Source organism: Epinephelus moara, chromosome 6 (assembly GCF_006386435.1).
Source record: "Epinephelus moara isolate mb chromosome 6, YSFRI_EMoa_1.0, whole genome shotgun sequence".
NCBI lineage: Eukaryota > Metazoa > Chordata > Actinopteri > Perciformes > Serranidae > Epinephelus > Epinephelus moara.
In genome coordinates this window covers 5,766,509-5,786,805 of record NC_065511.1, presented here as the reverse complement: position 1 = coordinate 5,786,805, position 20,297 = coordinate 5,766,509, and the positions used below count along the sequence as shown (strand labels likewise).

Here is a 20,297-nt window from a genome sequence, read left to right as displayed (position 1 = left end):
TTTTTTAAATGCGAATATTCTGGCTGTACTATTGTTGTCAGTGAGATCAGTATGTTATATGAACATTATTCCTTATTCTCTGTGACATATTAGGAGGATTTTATGACTATTTGCTTTAGATTTCTTACATATAGCTCCTTTAAGCTAGACCAAAACCTCCTTGAAAGCCTCCCAGTTGAACCACAGAGTCAGTGAGCTGGTGTGTGTTGAACAGTTAGTTCTATGCTGCTGGGTACAGTAAACATAAAGTCTGCACTGAGGATAGAGCAGCAACTTGTTTCAACCAAGTCAGGTCCTCTAAAGTCAAGGTCAAATCCATAAGAAGCTTTTGTGCTGTGTTTTTTTTCGAGTTGTAAATAAGCTTTTTCTGACAGACAGATGAAAAAAAAAGTTTTCTGTGAAGAAATAAATGTATTAGTAATTCTGGGTACACAGCACAAAGAAACTCAGCCATTCATTAAAAAAAAAAAAAGCTGTCAAAGGTCTTGCAAATCTGAAAACAGAAAACTGATCATATAAGCAACCAGTCCTAATGTAGTTACTCCTGTTTTCTGCTGCCACAAAGACATTTCATTTCATTTTAATATCCAACATTATGTCCAGTCTGAGGGAATGATTAAATCTGCAGACAAAAAGGGCGACTAACCTTTTTTTTTTTAAGGCTAATAACAATTCTAATAATTTTTTCGACTTTCATTTCAGAACTGATAGCATTAAGCTGATATTAGGCATATCAATATGATTAAAAACAAGACTAACAGCCTAAAGAACTATTAACGGCCCATAGAGGCACTGATAGCCATACCTCAATAGAAGATGAAGCAAAGACTGATGCTATACTTCGCGTTTTGTTGTTGGGTTATAAATGTTTCTTTGATTTTTCTTCTTAGAGGGTGTTGCTGAAGGAGATGGGCCTTGGGGTAATTTAGATCACAAAGGCCCAGCCTCTGAGCAGCATTAATATGCGGATATCTGTCACGGCAATAGATTTTTTAGGTCTCTCTTGTTCCACTGGAAATTTTGGCTTGATGCTGGTGCTACACAGTTCAGGGAGTGACGAAGAACATCGGGGAATCTCCCTTTAAAACACGGTTAGGGTTAGGGCAACAGATATCATGTAAATCAGTCCAGTAGTAGTTGAGATACTTCTTTCTAAATGTGATTTAGAAACTAGGCCTTCAAGTGGAAATATTGGTCTGCTGGTGATAAAGCAAAGGTCAAAGGGTCACCAAAAACATCTGATTTATCCACTGTGGTACTTTAATGTCCAGCAAATTCTGTGGTATCTGGTCATTTGTTCTTGAAAAAATGTACACAACGTTACATTTTGCCATCCTCAGGACAAAATGTAACGTTGTGTACATTATTTCAAGAACAAATGACCAGTCGAGGCTGAATTACCAACAACGCAAAGTGGGCACTGCCCTAGCAACTCAGAACATCCTGAAAGGTCCAGACTTGGTTTCTGCAAATTGATTTAAGATATGTTTAAGAGTATGCACCACCAGACCCCAATATAAACTGACGTGCCAGAGGCCTTAGGGTGCCCTGCTTCATTATCTGACCTCGAGGCCCTGCCAAAATCTTGTTTAAAGGCTTCAATTATTTAAGTGTTGCACCTGTATACTGAAAATCTGGGGTCAGATCGATTCACATCAACCGAGAGGAAAATTCTGTTATTTGGATAAAGAAGAAATCAATCAATCAGGCCACACCTGTTGGTCATAGCAGGAAAATACAATTCAAAGCTTGCACAGAGAGGCCATATGGAATGTCTCTTTCCAAGTGAAAAACACATCGTCAGTGATACCAGATGTTCTATATATGTCTATCTTTCTTCAGCCTCATATAGGGACATCTTTCTAGTTCAACTCCCTCAGATGAGAGATTCAGACATGTTACCTAAAGTTACACACACTTAGAAATGTATATAAAAGATTGTGGAATGTACATGAAATGATGATAGGAATACAATAGATTATCTAAAGTCATTATACAATATCAACCTATCATTGAAAAACTGTACGTCTTGGACAGAGTGTGAGACAGTCACAGGGTTAATAGGAGAATAGTGATGGCAGGATCATTTCCTTCCACAGTTTTCTTTCCTTCGAGTTGAAACATGTGAATGTATTCGTTTTGATACATTTTTCAAAATATTGTGTCAGTTTCTTTGTGACACTCACTTATAGTACATGCATGTCTGACAGCTAATGCTGCCCACCCCACAAAACTTCTCTTTAATGCATTACCAGTCATTATATATAAGTTTACATTAATGAAGATAAAATATTCATTTTGACTGACATTCAGCATCCCACTTGTATGTAGGTAGGTTATATAAGCTCAAAATGATGTTACAGAAATGTCACTGGCCAACCATCTGTCGTTTTTTGAGGGGAAAGACATCCCAGTTAGCTCCACAACCTTCTGCTGCATTCATGTGGTGTTGGGATAATCTAAATGAGTTACCAGTCATATTTCATGGCTCATCTGATCTGTTTCCTTTGCTCTTCATTATTACCATGTTTTTTAAATACTCATTAATACTCATAATTCAACATATTATATTGTTCCCACATTACAACTTAAAGCTCATCAGCACACGGAAGCCCAAAGAACAACTTGCCATGATAATGCACTATTGGCCTTGGCTGACAGAGTCTGGACTATAGTTCAATTTAATTGGACCTCATTTGTTCATTTAGTGCCTTTGCTGCACTACACTGGGACAAATTATGGGTTCATGAGCACTTGCACCTTCAGGTGTACAATTTTAAATCTTGACATGTGTGTTGTTGCAGTGATGATGGTAGGACACCAAAATCTGCAGGAATCCTCCTCTCGGGACTGTGAATACCCACACAAGACAGCCAGGCAAAATGGCCAGCAGGCACAGACAAAATGATGGACTGATTATTTGTGGAGAGAAAAACAAATCCACATGCTGTTAGCTTACCTAGACAGTTGACTGATGTGCCTACTGCATTCCGTGGTCATAGAATTTCATGATTATCAACATTGGAGTAATTTATCCCTGTATCTATTAACAGCAGAGGTATCAATGGAGAGATATTCAGACACTGAGTCAAAGTAGTATGACAAATGCTTTCTAGTGCAGTTAACTGTACTGAGTGAGTAACTTCCAGATCTGTGACTCCCACTCATCAAACTAAAGATAGGCCCTGGAGTCCCTGGCTTTCAGTCAGAGCAGCACTGTGATGATTTGCTGTACCTGAGAAAAAGCCTTCCCTGCTCTGAACCACTTTCATGCTACATTGTATCCTATCACACCCCTAAATATCTGTAAAGATTGGGTAATTGCCTTCCCACTGTTACAAATGCAGCCTCAGAGTCTGTGTGGGGACCTTGATGCCAGGGAACACTGTACAAACAGAAACAGTGTGTGAAAGAGGAAGAAATAGAAATAGTGTGAGTTCACACTCTTTGACTGCTTTGCCTCAAACACTGACATCAAAAACATATCTGAAAGTGGAGTTGGAGACTTGGTGCTGATGGTTAAATGTCTTCTTCTTCTTCTTGTCTCTCTGCATCCCTCTCTTTAGGCCCACTGGGATGGCCTGACTGGGAGAATCACTTTCAACCGGACCAATGGCTTGAGGACAGACTTCGACCTCGATGTCATCAGTCTGAAGGAGGAGGGGCTTGAGAAGGTTGTGTGTCTTTAATGTGTGTGTTTGTGCATGTGTGATCCACCTGGTATGACAATATGATGATCAGATAAAACTAAAAAGTATTTTTTTATACACCACCATTGCATAGAAAAATAAATTATTAAAATGAAATGACCTTTTTAGAGCCCCATCCGTTTCTGTGGGCGGGCCCAGCATTCAATAATTATATTGTACAAAACTTTAAATTCAACACTTTTGGTTTTTGCTTCCATTTTTCATATATTTAAGTTTAAGACTGAGTTTTTTTAATGCACTCAATAGATATATTTCTCTCAAATTTTGGTTGCAAATTTGCTAAAACCTGTGTCAGTGAGCACTTCTCCTTTTCCAAGATAACCCATCCACCTGTTAGTTGTGACATATCAAGATGCTGATTAAACAACATCATTACTACACAGGTGAGCCTTGGGATGGTCACAGTAAAAGGTCACTCTAAAATGTGCAGTTTGATCACACAACAGTGCCACAGATGTTGCAAGTTTTGAGGGAGCGTGCCATTGGCATGCTGACTACAGGAATGTCCACCAGAGCTGTTGCTTGTGAACTAAATGTCCATTTCCAATCATTAGCCATCTTCAAAGTTGTTTCTGTATATTTGACAATACATCCAACCAGCCTTACAACCGCAGACCACATTTAGCAATTGGTTTGCACACCTGCAGAATTTCTGAACAAACCGCCTCAGGGAAGCTCATCTGTATGCTCACTGTCCTCACCAGGGTCTTGACCTGACAGCAGTTTGTCATCATAACCAAATTGTTTTGAGTCTGGTTGGATGTACTACCAAATTCATGGAGACAACATTGGAGACAGCTATTGGTAGTGAAATGAACATTCAGTTCACAGGCAACAGCTCTGGTGGACATTGCTGCAGTTTACATGCCAATAACATGCTCCCTCAAGACGAGGGACATCTGTTGTACTGTGCTGTGTGATCAAACTGCACATTTTAGAGTGGCCTTCAATTGTGACCATCCCAAGGCACACCTGTGAAGTAATAATGATGTTTAATCAGCATCTTGATATGCTGATTAAACATCACCTGTTAGGTGGATGGAATATCTTTGAAAAGGAGAAGTGCTCTTTATCATGGATTCTAACAAACTGTTGAGCAAAATTTGAGAGAAATATGTCTATTGAGTGCATGATAAAAGTCATGCAAAAGTAGTTTAACTTAACTTAAACTGGTGAAAAACCAGACCACCAAAAACCATTTGTAGACTTGTAGAAAGAGCTTCCATTCCATGTAGAAAGAACAAGCACAATGTATATGAGGGGAGAATGGAGACAGTCTCCAATACAAAATTGATAATGCTGTTATCCAGTGAGAGCAGAGCCTTAAGAATCTGGAATATGTAAATAGCTAAGTAGACTGTCTCATGAGATCCAGTGTGCCTCGCAAGACAAGTTGAGATACTTCACCTCCTTTTGCTCAATTAACATACCGCCAAGTCAGCTGAAGACTTGAACAGTAAAAAAAAAAACATGTTGGTTCATGAAATTGACTTTTTCATAGTTTTGAGCATACAGCAGCTGCCCCAAATCCCAAAACAAATGTTTTAAAACTTAGCAGAGTTCAGTTGGGTTTAAAACCATTGACAGTGTTTCAGAGTTGAGATGAGCACCGAATACAAGAAAGTTTACAGTGTCACAGTGTACCACACCGCGTTATTCAGACATGTTCGACTCATTCTGTATTCAGCCGATGCTTGTGCACAGAAAATATTATGAAATTTTTTGACTGGAAGTCATACTTAATATGCATTTGCAGAGTAGAAATGCAATTTTAGTGTGTATACTTAAGACAGCTGTTAATAGTTGTATAGTTCCTTCAAATCAAACTCACCAAATCAAGACACAGTGTGGATATGAGATACATTTCAATCATAGCTGACAGTCTGTCCTGATACAGTGCTTGCTTGTCCATATGTACATTGAGAGAGATATCAATGGCTGTGATCATTCTTCCTGTGCATGCTGGCCATGGAGAGATCACTTGTTAAAGCAGCTACACTGTAGAAGAAAGGGGGGAAAGGGGTTGTTAGTGTTTCCCTTTTACTGCTTTCTTACTGAGCCACGGTGGGGGATACTTCCTGTTTGTTAGTGCATCCGCTTTGTTGCTCAAGAAGAGTTCAGTCTCACTGCAGAGGGAAATTTTGCCTCGTTTTTCTGTTGTCGTGTTTTTTGTGTGATTTTGACTGCTGGAAGGTTTGTTTTTTTTGCAGGCTGGGTTTATTCAACACAAATGGCAAGTGACAGCCAACAGTACAGACGTTATATCCAGTGAGCTAACAAAACACTCAGACTCTGTTGCTTGCCAGGAATTCAAACTTCTTTTTCTCTTATTTTATTTACAACCATCTCAGATTTGCTCCTGTCTCTGTGCATAATAATGGCAGATATAAAAGACAGTTTCGTGATTTTTTGGGGGGATGTTCACAAAGAAAGAGGACATTGACAGTTATGGGGCATAAAGACCAAAAACAGCACCAACAAACCCAAAAGAAACATAAAAACAAACAAAAAAACAAGGGGCCTCAGGTCTATTAGTTTACCGACCTTCTTTCAACACTATGAGTTTGAGGGCTTATCAAAAGCAGAAACACTGCATACTGAATATTTTACAGGTCTGGAAAGTTGTCTTGTCTTTGTGGCTCAGATGGTAGAATAGGTCATCCACTTATTACAGATTTGGCGGTTTGATCCCAAGCTCTTCCTGTAAATATGTAGAGGTGTCCTTGGTCAGCCCAGTTGCCAGAAGTAAATGTTGGCATTGTGTGTTTCTGCAAACCATGGATACTTTACATTCACATGTCATTAGTATCCTACAAACATTTCTAAAATGATGTAGTATTTTAGCTGACTTTTTCATCAGGAGGCAGAGGGGGTGGTGGGTGGTTATCCTTTTTTACGAACCATAACCTAATAGTTTTTGTGCCAAAACCTAGCCACACGTTCACCACAGCATCGGTCAGAAGTAAAGTTTCAACATATCCGCCACATAGTAATGTGCAAATGTAATGTATTTGTGAATTGCAGAATTGTACAATGCCGACATTTACTCTGGTGATTGCATTAGGCCCGTTTCCACTGAAGAAGTTCCTGGTACTATTTGGGGGGCAGGAACTACTACAGGAACGTCCTCTCGCTCGGCCCTCTCAACCGCCGTGTCTCCACAGAGTGGAGTCGGAGGAAGGTTCCTGTAAAGTTATGGGCTCTGGATGTGACGTAATCGTTGCGCAACCATTTTGACCGGGGCGACGTAGGGACGCCGTTAGCCGATAGCGGCGTCTGTAATAACTCACTAAATGGCCCGTGAAAAAAATATTTTTTCCAGCGGATGTCTTAGTTACAACATGATTGAGCTAACTGGAGTAGTTTCATGTCGTAACGTTATCCCACAACAGGAGGCTTTTAACAGATGACGTCCTGATGTTAGCTTTGCTGCTGCTGTTAGCTGTCCCTGTCAGCTGATGCTTTCTAGATCGTGATTTCCCAAAACTGAATAAATACCACACATAGCAACACAAAACTGCTTTGCTAGCTCAATCATGTTGTAATTAAGATATCCCCTGGAAAAAATATTTTTTTCACGGGCCATTTAGTGAGTTTTTTTACATGGCGGCGGAAGCTATATGAACGAGCTAACCCTCGTCTGCTGAGTTTTAAAAATGCTGGCTATTTTGTTGCTTTCTGTTGTCATCACATCCCTCCTTGAGTATATCCAATCAGCACCAAGTAATCCCCAAGCCCCAGCCAGGAGTCTTTCGGGGCCGTTCTGAGTACCTACCCCGAGGCAGGGACTTGTTTAGCCCCTGTAAAAGTTCCGGAACTCTGTCCTTCGGGGGTGGTTCCTGCGGTGGAGACACGCACCAACGGCCCCGGCCCCGTAAAATTACCCCGAAGTTCCTGCGGTGGAAACGGGCCTATTGCCTAGGGCAATACACTGAATCTGAAGTGTCTCCTGACAGGCAGGCCAGCTTTTTGCATGGCAGTTTCATTGCCATTTGTGTGTGCATGTGTGAATGGGTGAATGAGAGGCAAATTTACCATTTAAAAGGGCAACCATAATGGCATTCCCCATCAAAATGATTATTGGGTAAAAAGCTATGCTTTTTATTATTCCTTCACACCAGCCATACCCCTGGCAGGAAGCATTATGTTTTAAGGTTTTCCGTCCATATGTCCCATTCTTGTGAGCACAATATCTCAGAAATGCTTTTAGAGAATTTTGTTCAAATTTGGCACAAATGTCCACTTGGACTCATTGATGAAGTGATTACAGTTTGGTGGCCAGATGCAAGGTCACTGTGACATTGCATCTGTGCTGACTGTATAGCTCCTTGGCGCTGCTGGGGAAAAGATGTGTATGAAGCATCCATGTTTTCACAGTCATGCACATAAACTGTAAGTGCAACTTGACTTGTGTGCGTAATTGTAGGTTTACAAGTAATCTCGGAGATATGTGAACCTGCATGTATTTATTTGGCCAATGAGTGCTTTGTAAGATGATGCATTGCGATGATGCAAAAGTTGAGCAGACCAGCTATTTTGCAAACACACTTTAAATAGAGGACAATATCATGAATGAGCGGGCTGCAGTTTTTGACACAGTGCTAAATGTCCTTTACAAAGTTCTTCTGCAGCTCTACATGGAAATGCTAAGAACTGTAACTTTAAAAGATATCATTTGATATGGCTAACATCCAAACAAAATCCAAACCCTACCCTGAATGTCATTTAGAATGCATCATGCCATGGCATGGCATGCATCAACATGTGTTTGTGTACTTCTATGAATAGGTGCATCTTACATCTTTTCCTTGGAATGGCATCTCCAGCAGCCAATTTAAGATTCATGAGATTATCAGCAGGAAGATAACCTGCTCACACCGCTGTTACAAATAATATTCTCCAATGCAACTGCAAACACTTCACACTTCAGCATCCTCACTGGTGCGCGCCTCTCAGTAGCTCCTGACCTCTGGTCTGTGTGCGCCTGCACCTCCATGAATAATTTACTCTATTAATAAAAACCCCTTCAGAAGCCCTCCAGCCTCATGAAGCCTGAATTAAAGAGTTGATTTGCAATTACAAAGCCTATCTCTAGCCCTCGTGCGGGGCATCATTTGAGCCCTAAGGAGTGTGTGGCTGGTGTGGGTTGGAGTGTTTGTGGTCCCTGTGCTCAGGTCGATGGGGTTGGATAGGATGCAGGTGGGGGTGCTGACAAGGAGGCTTAGGTGTGGAGACTTGAGGGAGAGCTGAAAGAGGACAAGAGAAGCCTTGGGCACGATCCAATAGCTTCCCTTTCCTCTTCTCCCTTCTTGACTCCCCAGGATGCTCCCCTCCTCAGTGTTGTTCTCCACCAACCCTGCAAAAGGCCACGGGGCCAGTCCAGATCCCAGATCATCTCTAACATTATTCCCTGTGGGAGTCTAGAAGAAAGTGCCCCCTGACAGTGTTGAGGGTTCACACAGCTGTCAGCTGTGTCCTCAGGGTGTTGCACATTATCCTCCATATGTACCCAGAATAGAAAGAGGAGGTATGAATATAGTATATGTCTATATTGTACATGTCTGCCTGTGTTTGGTTGTGTTACCAACAAAAAAAAAGTTAACAAAATGTTGTATCCTCTGTTAATGTATACATAAACAACTGTACTAGCCCAGTATCCCTCGCAATAACATTCCTAATGGGAGATTTCATTTTTCTTTTATATCCCCTGCCAGTGCAGGAAGTGGTGAGTCGTTCACTCCTCAAGGAAGAGGTCTGTGGAGGTTTGGGTGGTAGATGGTCATGAAGTGCACATGATTTTAATGGAAAAGGCCACAGTTTGTGTTCAACCACAGACCTTCAGTCAAGGTTCTTCTTTGTATTAACCAAAACCATGATCTTTCCTTAACCTCAACCAGTTGTTTAAGTTGCCTAACCATAATCATACCATACAGGGCACATACAACCATTGTAGAGAGCAAGAATTTTAAAAATGATAGCATTGGATGGAAGTAAATCAAGGGGCCCTATCTTACACCCTATCCACAAAGCACAGTGCAGCTGTCATTGCTAGTTTCAGACTGACACAGTTGTCAATTTCACTGCCAGCACCCACGCTGTGAAAGTTGTACCCATCTGTGCATCCATTGGCATAAAGGTCTTAAAATGAGGTGTGGTCAGGCACATCATTGGCACATTCTATTTTGAGGCAGCAGAACTGAACCATTGATTTACACAAACTTGATGTAAAGTCAATGGTGCAGTATTTTCCTGTGATTTAAAGGGCAAATTATTTAGATAGTAAGATGTGCCTACATAGGCGGGTTCACATAATATGATAACGTAATCACACAGCGTGCCGTGACCGGCGGAGTAAAATGTCGGCAGTGTGGCAATCCGTCCCTCACTGCACTTGCATTTGCGACTAAAAATAGTTTTGAGCGAGCAAAATAGGCTTAAATCATTCAGCACGCTGTGCGAGCAGCCTACAGATTTCAACCAGCAGAAACGAAAAGGTGAATCCCACCGATTGTGGGTTGAACGGGGGTCACAGACACAGACAGTAATGTATTCCTGTCAAATACGGCGGTCATCGGCTTACCAGCGACAGATAAGTCAGCTCCAATGATATCCTCTTCTTGGCGTCATGACTGCCCAGAAGTACCTGAACAGCCGAGCCAGCCGAACACAGGTATGTGACGTGTCAGAGGAGAAACGAGCCGTTCACAGCCCACAAACCTCACCGCACTTTAGGGACTGTTCTTTACTTATGAAGGGACTTGTCAGGGGAGGAGGGTGGCTGGTTGATTCTTATCTTATTTATTTATTTTATTTTGATCCCCCCTATGTTAATCACTGATTGATGCTGTTTTTGAAGTATGAATAAGTCAATAAGTAATTTATTCCATTGAAATATCACTGATGTAGCCTATAATAGAAAAGTGATTTATCTTTTCATGACAAAAGGCACATCTGCCTCATTTTCGCTGTGATATCGTGATACTACTCAGAACCATGATATTTTCACTGGTATCGCACAGTGGGTAACAATATTGGTACCGTGACAACACTAATCTGGAGGGGGTTCATCTGCAAAAACTAATGAAAAACTAAACAACGGTATTCGGTACTCGGTATTCGGCCAAGCGTTTAATATTATTCGGCTTCGGCTTCGGCCACAAATTTTCATTTCGGTGCATCCCTAGTAATAATACATCATCAATTGAGAAAATATGAATTGGATTCTCTAAAATGTGAACATAGCTGAGATCAGAGCAGAGCTGCTGTCCGACATTAAGAAAGATGCTGTGTCTATTTACGCTCAAGGAGCAATGTAACTCTGTTGGTTATATCAGAAGCTAAATGTTTAGCTTTGTTTCCTCTGTCAAGTTTATAACTACAGTTTTTAGTTTTGCTGCTAAAATATTCCACAATATTTGCTGCAGTGACCTTAAACTCTAACTGCTCTTATTGCATTACTACTGTCTGGAAACCGCTGGCTTCTCCATTATGCTGAATCTGCCACATAAATAGCAGTGTACCAGGTGTAACTGGCTTTTAAACGTAACAGGAGATAAGACTCTGATTGGTTGAATTTGTGTTACACCCAAAACACACCTGTGATTAATTAAGGGACTCAATACAACTTTTTTTACCCCTTGTGCCTTACTTTGCACCAAGATTATCTGCTGTTTAACTGGCAAAAGTAGAATTAAACATGCCCTAAATGCACTTGCGCCATGCATTTAGATCATGCAGTACAGACTGTTTAAATAGGGCCCATTGTCACTGAATGTCTAACAGTAGTCGGGTTTCCATCCACCTAATTTTATTCGCATTTTCAACAATTGCGAAAAAAAACTTGAATGGAAACGCCAGAAATTCGAAAAAAGGCTGAAATATCGCAAAAAAGTTTTCACGCTTAGAGGGGGTGGAAAAGTCAGCGTATTGATATTAGGAAAATGCGACTTTTGGCAATGGAAACAGATTTAGCGAATAAACAATGACGTAGGCTACCGAATCCTATTTCTACTTCAGACACACACCTGTGTGAACTTAGAGAGAGGTAATTACTCCAGTGTCAGATGAGTGTAGGCTATTACCTGAATAGACTGGATGTGTTGAATACTGCTGCATCATGTGCGCTGCCTGGTGTACCAACACAGACATCACGGCATTATGTAGGCTACGCTGACAACGCTGATATGAGTGTGATGAGAGCTCTCGCAGTAGCCAAGAAGTTCCCAAGGAATCTCTCCATCTCGTCGCAGTCATGGATGTGCCGGTAATTGTTTACATCAGTTGTGGACATGAGACGTTCTCAATGACGTCATCTCATGGCGCCCTCTTCTTCTACGGGTGTTCTTTTGCATTTTTATTTTTCATGAGAAGCGCCACCTTCTGCTCGACCTGTTGACTCCCAATACTCGCAAAACAATAATGAATGGAAACTTGCATAAATTCGCATTTTCTTTTGCGCATTTTCACAAAATTTGCTTAAAATTTGCGATGCATTTGGATGGAAACACAGTTACACTTGCAGAGCTGTCCGACATCAACATTCTTTTCTGGTAGTAGGGTTGTTACTGCAGATCTTTGCAAAGTAGAGTATTAAGGGTAATCATAAGTGGCACAGGGTTGCAGAGGCACTGATACTTTAACCATTTCAAATCTCAACACCATGTTCCACGGCCCTGTGCATCAAAAAAAGCTGACTGACTGATCTAAGACATAATGTTCCTCCCAAAAGTAAAAAAGAAATGCATCAAATGTCTCCAAACATTCAGGATATTCACTCACATCAAGGCAGGGCAGCATGTTCCAGCCTTGAATCGCTGTTGCTATAGATGTTTTTGTATTTTTGTACAACAATTACACTGTCCAATCAGAAAGCAGAAATAGCTATGGTTCTTGAATTCCATTGGTTATTGCTCTTTCAACATATCAGAGCGAAACTGAAACCCACAATGAGCTTCATGTTTCAAAGACAAATTGCCACTGCTTTCATTATAAATGCTGTGTGTGTGTCTGCATGCTGTGTCACATTGTTCTGTATGTCTGTATAACTGGTATTTTAAATGTATCTATCTGTCCTGGAACCCGTTGAAAAACTGAACAAGTGTATTTTGTTTTGCAGATTGGTACCTGGGATCCTCCAAGTGGCCTAAACATGACGGACAACCAGAAGGGGAAGACAACCAATGTTTCTGATTCCTTATCCAACCGGTCCTTGATTGTCTCCACCATACTGGTACTTTATTTTTTCATTTGATCTATATGTTTTTTGAACTGTTGCTGGAACACTTGCACCACTGCTAGGCAAATATAGCTGGCTTAGGCATTACTATGTTACCTAACTATCGGCCTTTAGTTACATAAGGTATGCAAGAGGTGATGGTATTCCCTGTCCCAGTTTCAGAGCAAACATACTAAACTTGTCAATGCACTGTTGGAAATACTGTGCAGTATGCATCAAAGACACAGTATTACTCCTTCGATTCTGTCCACTGGCCAAAGAAATGCTATGTTTTTTGCTCACTGGTATTGGTATTTTTGGCATCAAGACTGAATTACAAAGGGGGCAAAGCAGGGGATATCTGCAATAAAGCTACTATGTGAAGTCTGTTGTGGGTTGTGTACCTGGAGGGCACTTAAAGGTAACTGGATGCAAACAAATAGTGACAGAAACATTGGGTGGGGGTTGGGGTCCAAACTGCATTTTTTGCCCCGTGGCCCTCTAGTGGTTTAATCCCAGCCTGCTCTCATTTTCAGGATGTCAAACACAGATGCTTTGTCATGTGTCTCATCGTGTGATATTGACGACAACAGCATCCTTTGGCATCTCTTTGAGACGCATCAAGTTCTCAGCTAATCCAGCGTAAATCCCTCCAGGGCAATATTTGATGCTCAGAGTACCTGACATAGTAAAAACAGCAAGAGAGACCACTTAGGGTCGGAGGGAGAGGTGGTGGACGGGGTCACCCAGGAGACCAAAGTTTGTGTCCATTGTGAAACCGAAAGTCAATACCTTTTTGACGCAATGTCCCGTAACTTACATTCGTTGTCACTTACTTATGTCGTTCATGTGACATATTTATGTCATGTTCTGCACTTATACCCCTCTTACACCCGAATTAGTGTGAGTGTACACAGGTTTTTTTAAATGCAGGAAAATCCACTAACAATGGGCTTTAGACTGCTTTCCCATTGCCTGTAGACTATATCCATGTGACTCTACAGTAGATGAGCATGCCTTTCTGTTTTTTGATACAGTTTGTCACATTCACCCTTACGACGGGCTAGAAAACAGGTTAGTAAATAGTACATAACAGCATGGAGGCCAGTGAAAATGTTAAGGTGGGTATTTCCTTCTGTTTATCTCTTATTTATTTAGACTCTTTCAAACTTGGTGCAGACTAATTTGGAACGATGTCTGAGCCCTGCACACAGATAGTATTTTGTGGTGGCATATTATTACATCTTGCCGTGTATTTCCATCACTGCCGCTCCAGCCTATAAATACCTGTGGCTACTGCAGAGTCATTTTACCTGTGTGTAAATGACGATTGTAACCTTTCCCATTAGATAAAATAGCCAGATGTTAGCGGGTGTTAGTGGGGTTTTATTGCACAGTGGGAAAGGGGCTTTTATTTAATCCCAGGTTTTTTCTAAACCAAACCGGGTACGCTTGTTGTCTAAACCTAACTGCAAGGGCTTCACATTTTACATGCCTCACCTCGGAGACAGCTTTACATGGCATACAGATACTAAAGGGTGAGTCTCACAGAGATGCCCAAGGTTGCCTTCAGCATCAGTATCACACGCCCATGGGCCAGAGAAAGCATCAGTATTTGATGACCTGGGATGAGAATGTGTTGTCATATTTTGAATAGCATAAAGGCCAGAGGAAAGGTGTGCCTAAAGCTTAGTGCAAACTACAGGACTTGGTCCACGATTTGCCTTCTCCGGACAAATACTTGCTTGTACGAGTTTAGGCATAATATAATCAGTATTGAATCAAAATGCAACTGGGTTTTAGTCTGCTGTTATTGATATACAGAGCATAGCATAAACATAGCAAATAAAAATAGTGAAGAAAACAAAGAAGTAAATAAGGGTAGTTAATGTACTTTACAGTGAAGCTATTGAAAGCTCATGATCCAGGTCAGGGTGGGTTTTGCTTAGTACAGTTATCCACCTAACAGTGATAGGACATGCAGAAGGAAACAGAATGAAAGTGTTAGACAATGAGATGCTTTTCTCATGGTCCATATCAGTTGAGTCTTTGGTAAAGAAGTAACACACAGACCCATTTGGTAAACATAAACCTGTTGTGTGCAGTTCACTGATGGTATCTAAAAGGATTTCTGAGTAATGAAAAAAATTCAAACAGTTACCCCTCACTTCCATTTTGGGCTGACAATGTGCAAATTAAATATTGCAGCTTTAAATGTCTGTTTATAGCCAAATCAAATTGTAATGGGGCTTTATGTGGGACCAATTATAGAAGGCTAAAACAGCTCTCAGCCATAACAGACTCCCTCCAAAGATGTCATTATTTTTAAGCTTTTCCTCTTGAAAAATCCTTCACTGCTTTGCCTGAGCTGCCCTTTCTGTTTAGAGCACTTTCTGGGGATGCTGCTCTCCGACTCAATTGAAGTAGAGTACCCCAAAGCACTGCACTCCCAAATTGCCAGTTGACTTCACCACTGTGGAGGACTCCAATTTGGTGGGAGCAGGCTCAGGCAGGGAAAATTGACTGATTGATTGTCCAATAAGATTTCATGGTTTACGGCTCTGCCTCCTACCGACCAATTTATCAGGCATATTGTGTTATTGTCTCTCTTGCCAGTGGTGCCAAAATCCCAGGAATTCAGACATAACTTTGAGAAGAGGCAGTCAAATCTGTCTATCTGTATCTTTATGGCTGAAATTTCCTCTAGTGATACTGAGCAGCAAAAGAATATCACATAATATATTTGACTAATACTACTATGGAGGTCATGGCCTTGTAATAGTTTGGGCTGAGTCTTAGTCTGTCTTTATATTCATTCAGTTCAAATAAACACAAGAAGTTTATGCTCCAGAGAAAGGATCAGTACTCAGTGAATAACCTCCTAAACCCTATGATAAGCTATTATGGCAAGGCTTAACTATACAGACCAGTGAGCAGTGATAACTAACATGTCTTGGACATAAGATCAGAAGAGGACATGGTTTATACCAGAAGTCATGTTAAAGGAAAATGTTACATTTTCTAACCTAAAATTCATTGGCAATAAAATTTATTGGCATATGATTCATTATGAAGTATATTTCCACATCCAACTTATATGTTTCGACTATTTTTGATTGAATGATATTTTGATTTTAAATGAAGGAATTAACACAGACCACAGCAAAAAAACTACAGGTTTTAAGCTTCATTTTGATTTACAGGCAGGGGTGTAGCTTCAAATTCTGGGCCCTATGAAAATGCAGTCAATCCAGCTGCCACACTAGGCTTTTGTCTCGCTACTCCCGAGTTTCCCTGTCAGTGATAGCTGGGAACTTTGACACATGTCAAGGGTCAACCCAATTGTGGTCGGTAAAGCTTACTAGAAAATACCACAGTTATGGGTGGGCAGGTCAATATGTGGCAAAGCAGCATTCTGAGCAAGTTATTAATAATTTACAGAAACACTGTGTGCAATAGTCCACCTTCCACCTTCTCGTCACACCTTTGACAGCACCACGCTCAGTTTTGTCTCTGTCCCTGTCTCAGTTCTGACAGTTTCTACAAAGCATAACGGTGACTCTTAAAGCGTCACTGGGTAGAGTATTAAAAAACCCAGACTGGTGCACACCATAATAGTCAGCTCTCAGCTCGCTCCCTGCTGTGTGGAGGTGACTACGGAATAGTGATCACTTTTCAATAATGTGTAGTACCTGAAATGACCAGTTAGTAAATGGGCATTTTTATCTTGTGCTCAACCACAATGATATGAATAGATCTAAAGAAACATAAAGGCTGATGAACAGATATGTCAGTCATGATCTTTTTCCCCCAAATAATCACAAGCAACTTCAGGTAGAAAAAATAGGCCTATTTGTTACCATGGCATTATTTGTGTTTTCCCGAAAAACGTATTCAGATTTTGGTACATACCTGATAAATTTAGACTATTTAGCAATAATAAATTTAAGACTATTTAGCAAATAATAATTTTAATTTTAAAAATGACCTTAAGTTAACCTTAACCAGAATTGCACACTTGGCAGTTTAGTGGCTTGAAACAACATAAAGGCAAAATTCAAGGTCTACTTACTTTTTTTTGTACGGAGCTTTTAACCATGTCACTCAGTTTGTTCAGTTGTCATAAAGATGGATCTGTCGACCTGAGTTCAGTGGCTGTTGTAGTTTCATCCAGAGCACCTTCAGGACTTCTTGTATGTGTTGGCTCAAAAAACAAGCATCGGTGACCATGGTTATTGGTAGTCTGACAAAACAGAATCAACTCAGGGTCAAATGCCCACTGAATTTTACAGAGTTGTTCATGAGTTGTCCTGTAAGCGGGGTCGTGATGAGGGAATTTAAATCTCAGTCAAAGTCAAGACAAGCCACGTTGATAGCCAAACATTACAAATTTGTCTCAGAGAGCTTTACAATCAGTCCATCATATGACATTCTCTACCTGAATTAACCCACCAGAGTGTGCCAAGGCAAAAATAAGCTTTGAGACCCTTTTGACCCCAACATTTTATCCATCTACCCTGCACTTTTGTGTAGTATATGGCTGCTTCACAGTGATGAAAAGTCTCCAGGAAGCCACTGCACACAGCTGTTGTTCACCAAGACACAGTCACAGCATGAAACTCTCCCAAAAAACGGATTAAAAAAGGGAGACACTTTTTGAGTTGGTCAGTGTATTCTTAAATTTGGACAGAGCTGGGCTAGCAGTTCCACAGCCTCCAGTGTTTATGCTAAGCTACGCTGATCATCTCTCAGTTCTAGCTCCATACTGTTAATGTAAATGTTAAACTTCCTTCAAGGGCCCTAAGTTAACAGCTTGCTCTCAATACACACAGGACTAAGGAAAACAACGAAATTCAATTAATTAAATTAACACACACTTATTGCCAAACAGAGGACCTGGAGCTGTTGTTTTTCTGGCGCCAAACAATTTACTTACCCTCCATCCTGAGTGTACAAACATATGCATGCCTTTACTCTTACAAACAGCACGCAGAGACCATGTACCATGTGAGAACCATGACAGTGGAGGGAAACTTGTAGAAGCAAGTCAAATTAAAGCCATTTATGATCCTGTTATTGAGGAGGCAAGCGTAAAAATAACAATATCAAGTAAATTGCGGGTTGTCATTATTTATCGTGGGCCTTCTTTCCTTCCGCGCGTGCTGTGAAGTGATTGGATTGCAGTTATTAGCAAAGACTCTCCACGGCTGTAATTGCCATATCAGGACTGAGTCATGGGGAGATGTGTGATGGCTGTGAGCAGCGAGGAAAAGAAGGGAGGGCTGACAATAATTGGGTTTGTTACATTTGATTGATGCACACTTTCATCCAGCTTCTCATCATTTTCTCAGGGATTATGTACTATAAAACATGATGTAATTACTGTTGAGATCTTGGCCTATCAACAGTTTATCTACTTTGGAAATCACTCCTGTAATGTTGCGGTGGAAATGAAGTACCTTTAGGCTAATGGCTGGGGCTGCAGATAATATACTGTGTAATGTCTTAGAGAGAGCAAGGAGCAGGGCTGCTTCCACTTCCACAGAATCAACCCATTTTCAAACCACTGCAGAAGAATAGTAGAGCTTTTTTCACACTGCTCTAAAACACACAATAATGGACAAACTCTGGGTTAGTGATGAAAAACATTATACTGTACATTTAATTGAAAAGTCTTTTTGTTGAAACACAGAAAGGCAGCAGTGGCTGAGGCAGCTGCCTCATCATAGGTATAACATTTAATGATTAAATATCTGTTGTTGGGCCAGCTGTTGAAAGTATTATATCATATTTGATCATTTTTAATCAACCTCAAGAATTGCTAATATTATGCTTGCTGTCAAATAAGTCCTCCAAACTAGACAACTAAATGCGTTGTTTATAGCTGCCTTTTAAAGGGAACAATGTGCTTTCTGATCTGATGCCTGTATCAGTGGGGTGATATAGATTGTCCAACCAAATCACCAAAATAAATGTTGGCATTGCACATTTCTGCAAACAACGGATATGTTGTGTTTGTTTGTTATCATGTCACTGATAAAATGAAACTTTACAACGATGCGGTGATTAATGTATGGTTAGGTTTAGGCACAAAAAGCACTTGGTTATGTTAAGGAAAAGATCATGTTAAAATACCTTGTTTTAGGGGCACAATCCCTGCTGAAAAAGCAGCAATGTCTCAATAAAAAACAATTGTTTTTCATGGCACTATCCCAGCAGGAAAAGCAGCAAATGTCTTGATGAAAACACTTTTCATGGCACTATCCCCTTTGAAAAAACAGCATTGGGTCACTACAAAACACCCACATTTGGTGCCTAAAAAGCAGCTGGTAAAATAGCAATGCCATTGGAAAAAAAATAAAAGTGACAGGTTGCTACAAAACATCCACATATTTTGGCTTAAAATACACAGTTTTGAGCGCACAGTCCCTACTGGGAAGTTCCGTGGTCTGTAGCTTGGCAGGCATCACACCATCCAGCAACCTCCCTATGACTAAGTCAGCTTCTATATTACGTCACTTTAGAAATGCTGATATGACACGTATGAAACGTACAAATGTAATGTATTTGTGGTTTGCAGAAATGTACAATATCAATGTTCAAAACCAACAAACAAAACCAAATATTTTTTTAGCTGTCACTGTGTTTCCAGGTGGGATGGTACCAAGAAAAGTTTTTTTTTTTTTTTTTTTACCAAGAGATAACTGCGTTTCCTGTTGGGATAGTGTAACCAAAAGCTACATTTGTTACATATGAATTGTATAAATATTACAGATTTGTAGTTTGAAGAAACTTACAATGCCAACATTTATTTCGGCAAATGGGTTGTCCCTAAACATCTGGTCACTGTAGTTTATATCAAGTGTAACTGAAACAGAAGAACAAAGAGCATGTGTTGGGGACCATTTTCATCAGTGGATTAATCTACATTTGGTGCTCTGTTGGGTTTTTGTAGCAAATGGAAGGTGTATGTGGGACTGAGTCAAAACAATCCACAGAGTCTATGTTCATGGTTATGAGGAAACATGTCACCCGGTGCAACAGTGGGGCTCACTGATGTGTTTTAATAGTTTTTGTACAACAATGGAGCTTGATGGTTCAAAGGCAGAAGATATATCAGGCATTAGTACACACACTTTACTTGTTAGTAGATACCTTCATGGTTTCTGTGGCCATGCGCACAGGAGTGAATGTTAATAAGTCTTTATTCAAAGATATTACACAGCTACAACCACCTACACATGTCATATTTTTGGTATGTAAGCTCTGATTTTCACTATGCAGTGTTAAAAAAATCTAAGATGACTAATGTGAATTTTGAAGATGTGGTCCCTTGTAGCATTGTCTGCATTAAACTATTGACACAGCCCACC

General features: G+C 40.4%; 1 protein-coding gene across 1 annotated transcript in view; it reads left to right on the top strand.

Moving 5' to 3' along the window:
• The window catches only part of grik2 (glutamate receptor, ionotropic, kainate 2), a 426,471-nt gene that overhangs the window by 266,690 nt on the left and 139,484 nt on the right, over positions 1-20,297 (top strand). The window contains exons 9-10 of the mRNA XM_050045772.1: positions 3,567-3,674; positions 12,826-12,939. Coding sequence (XP_049901729.1) covers positions 3,567-3,674; positions 12,826-12,939 — 222 coding nt within the window. The remainder of the gene's footprint in view (positions 1-3,566; positions 3,675-12,825; positions 12,940-20,297) is intronic.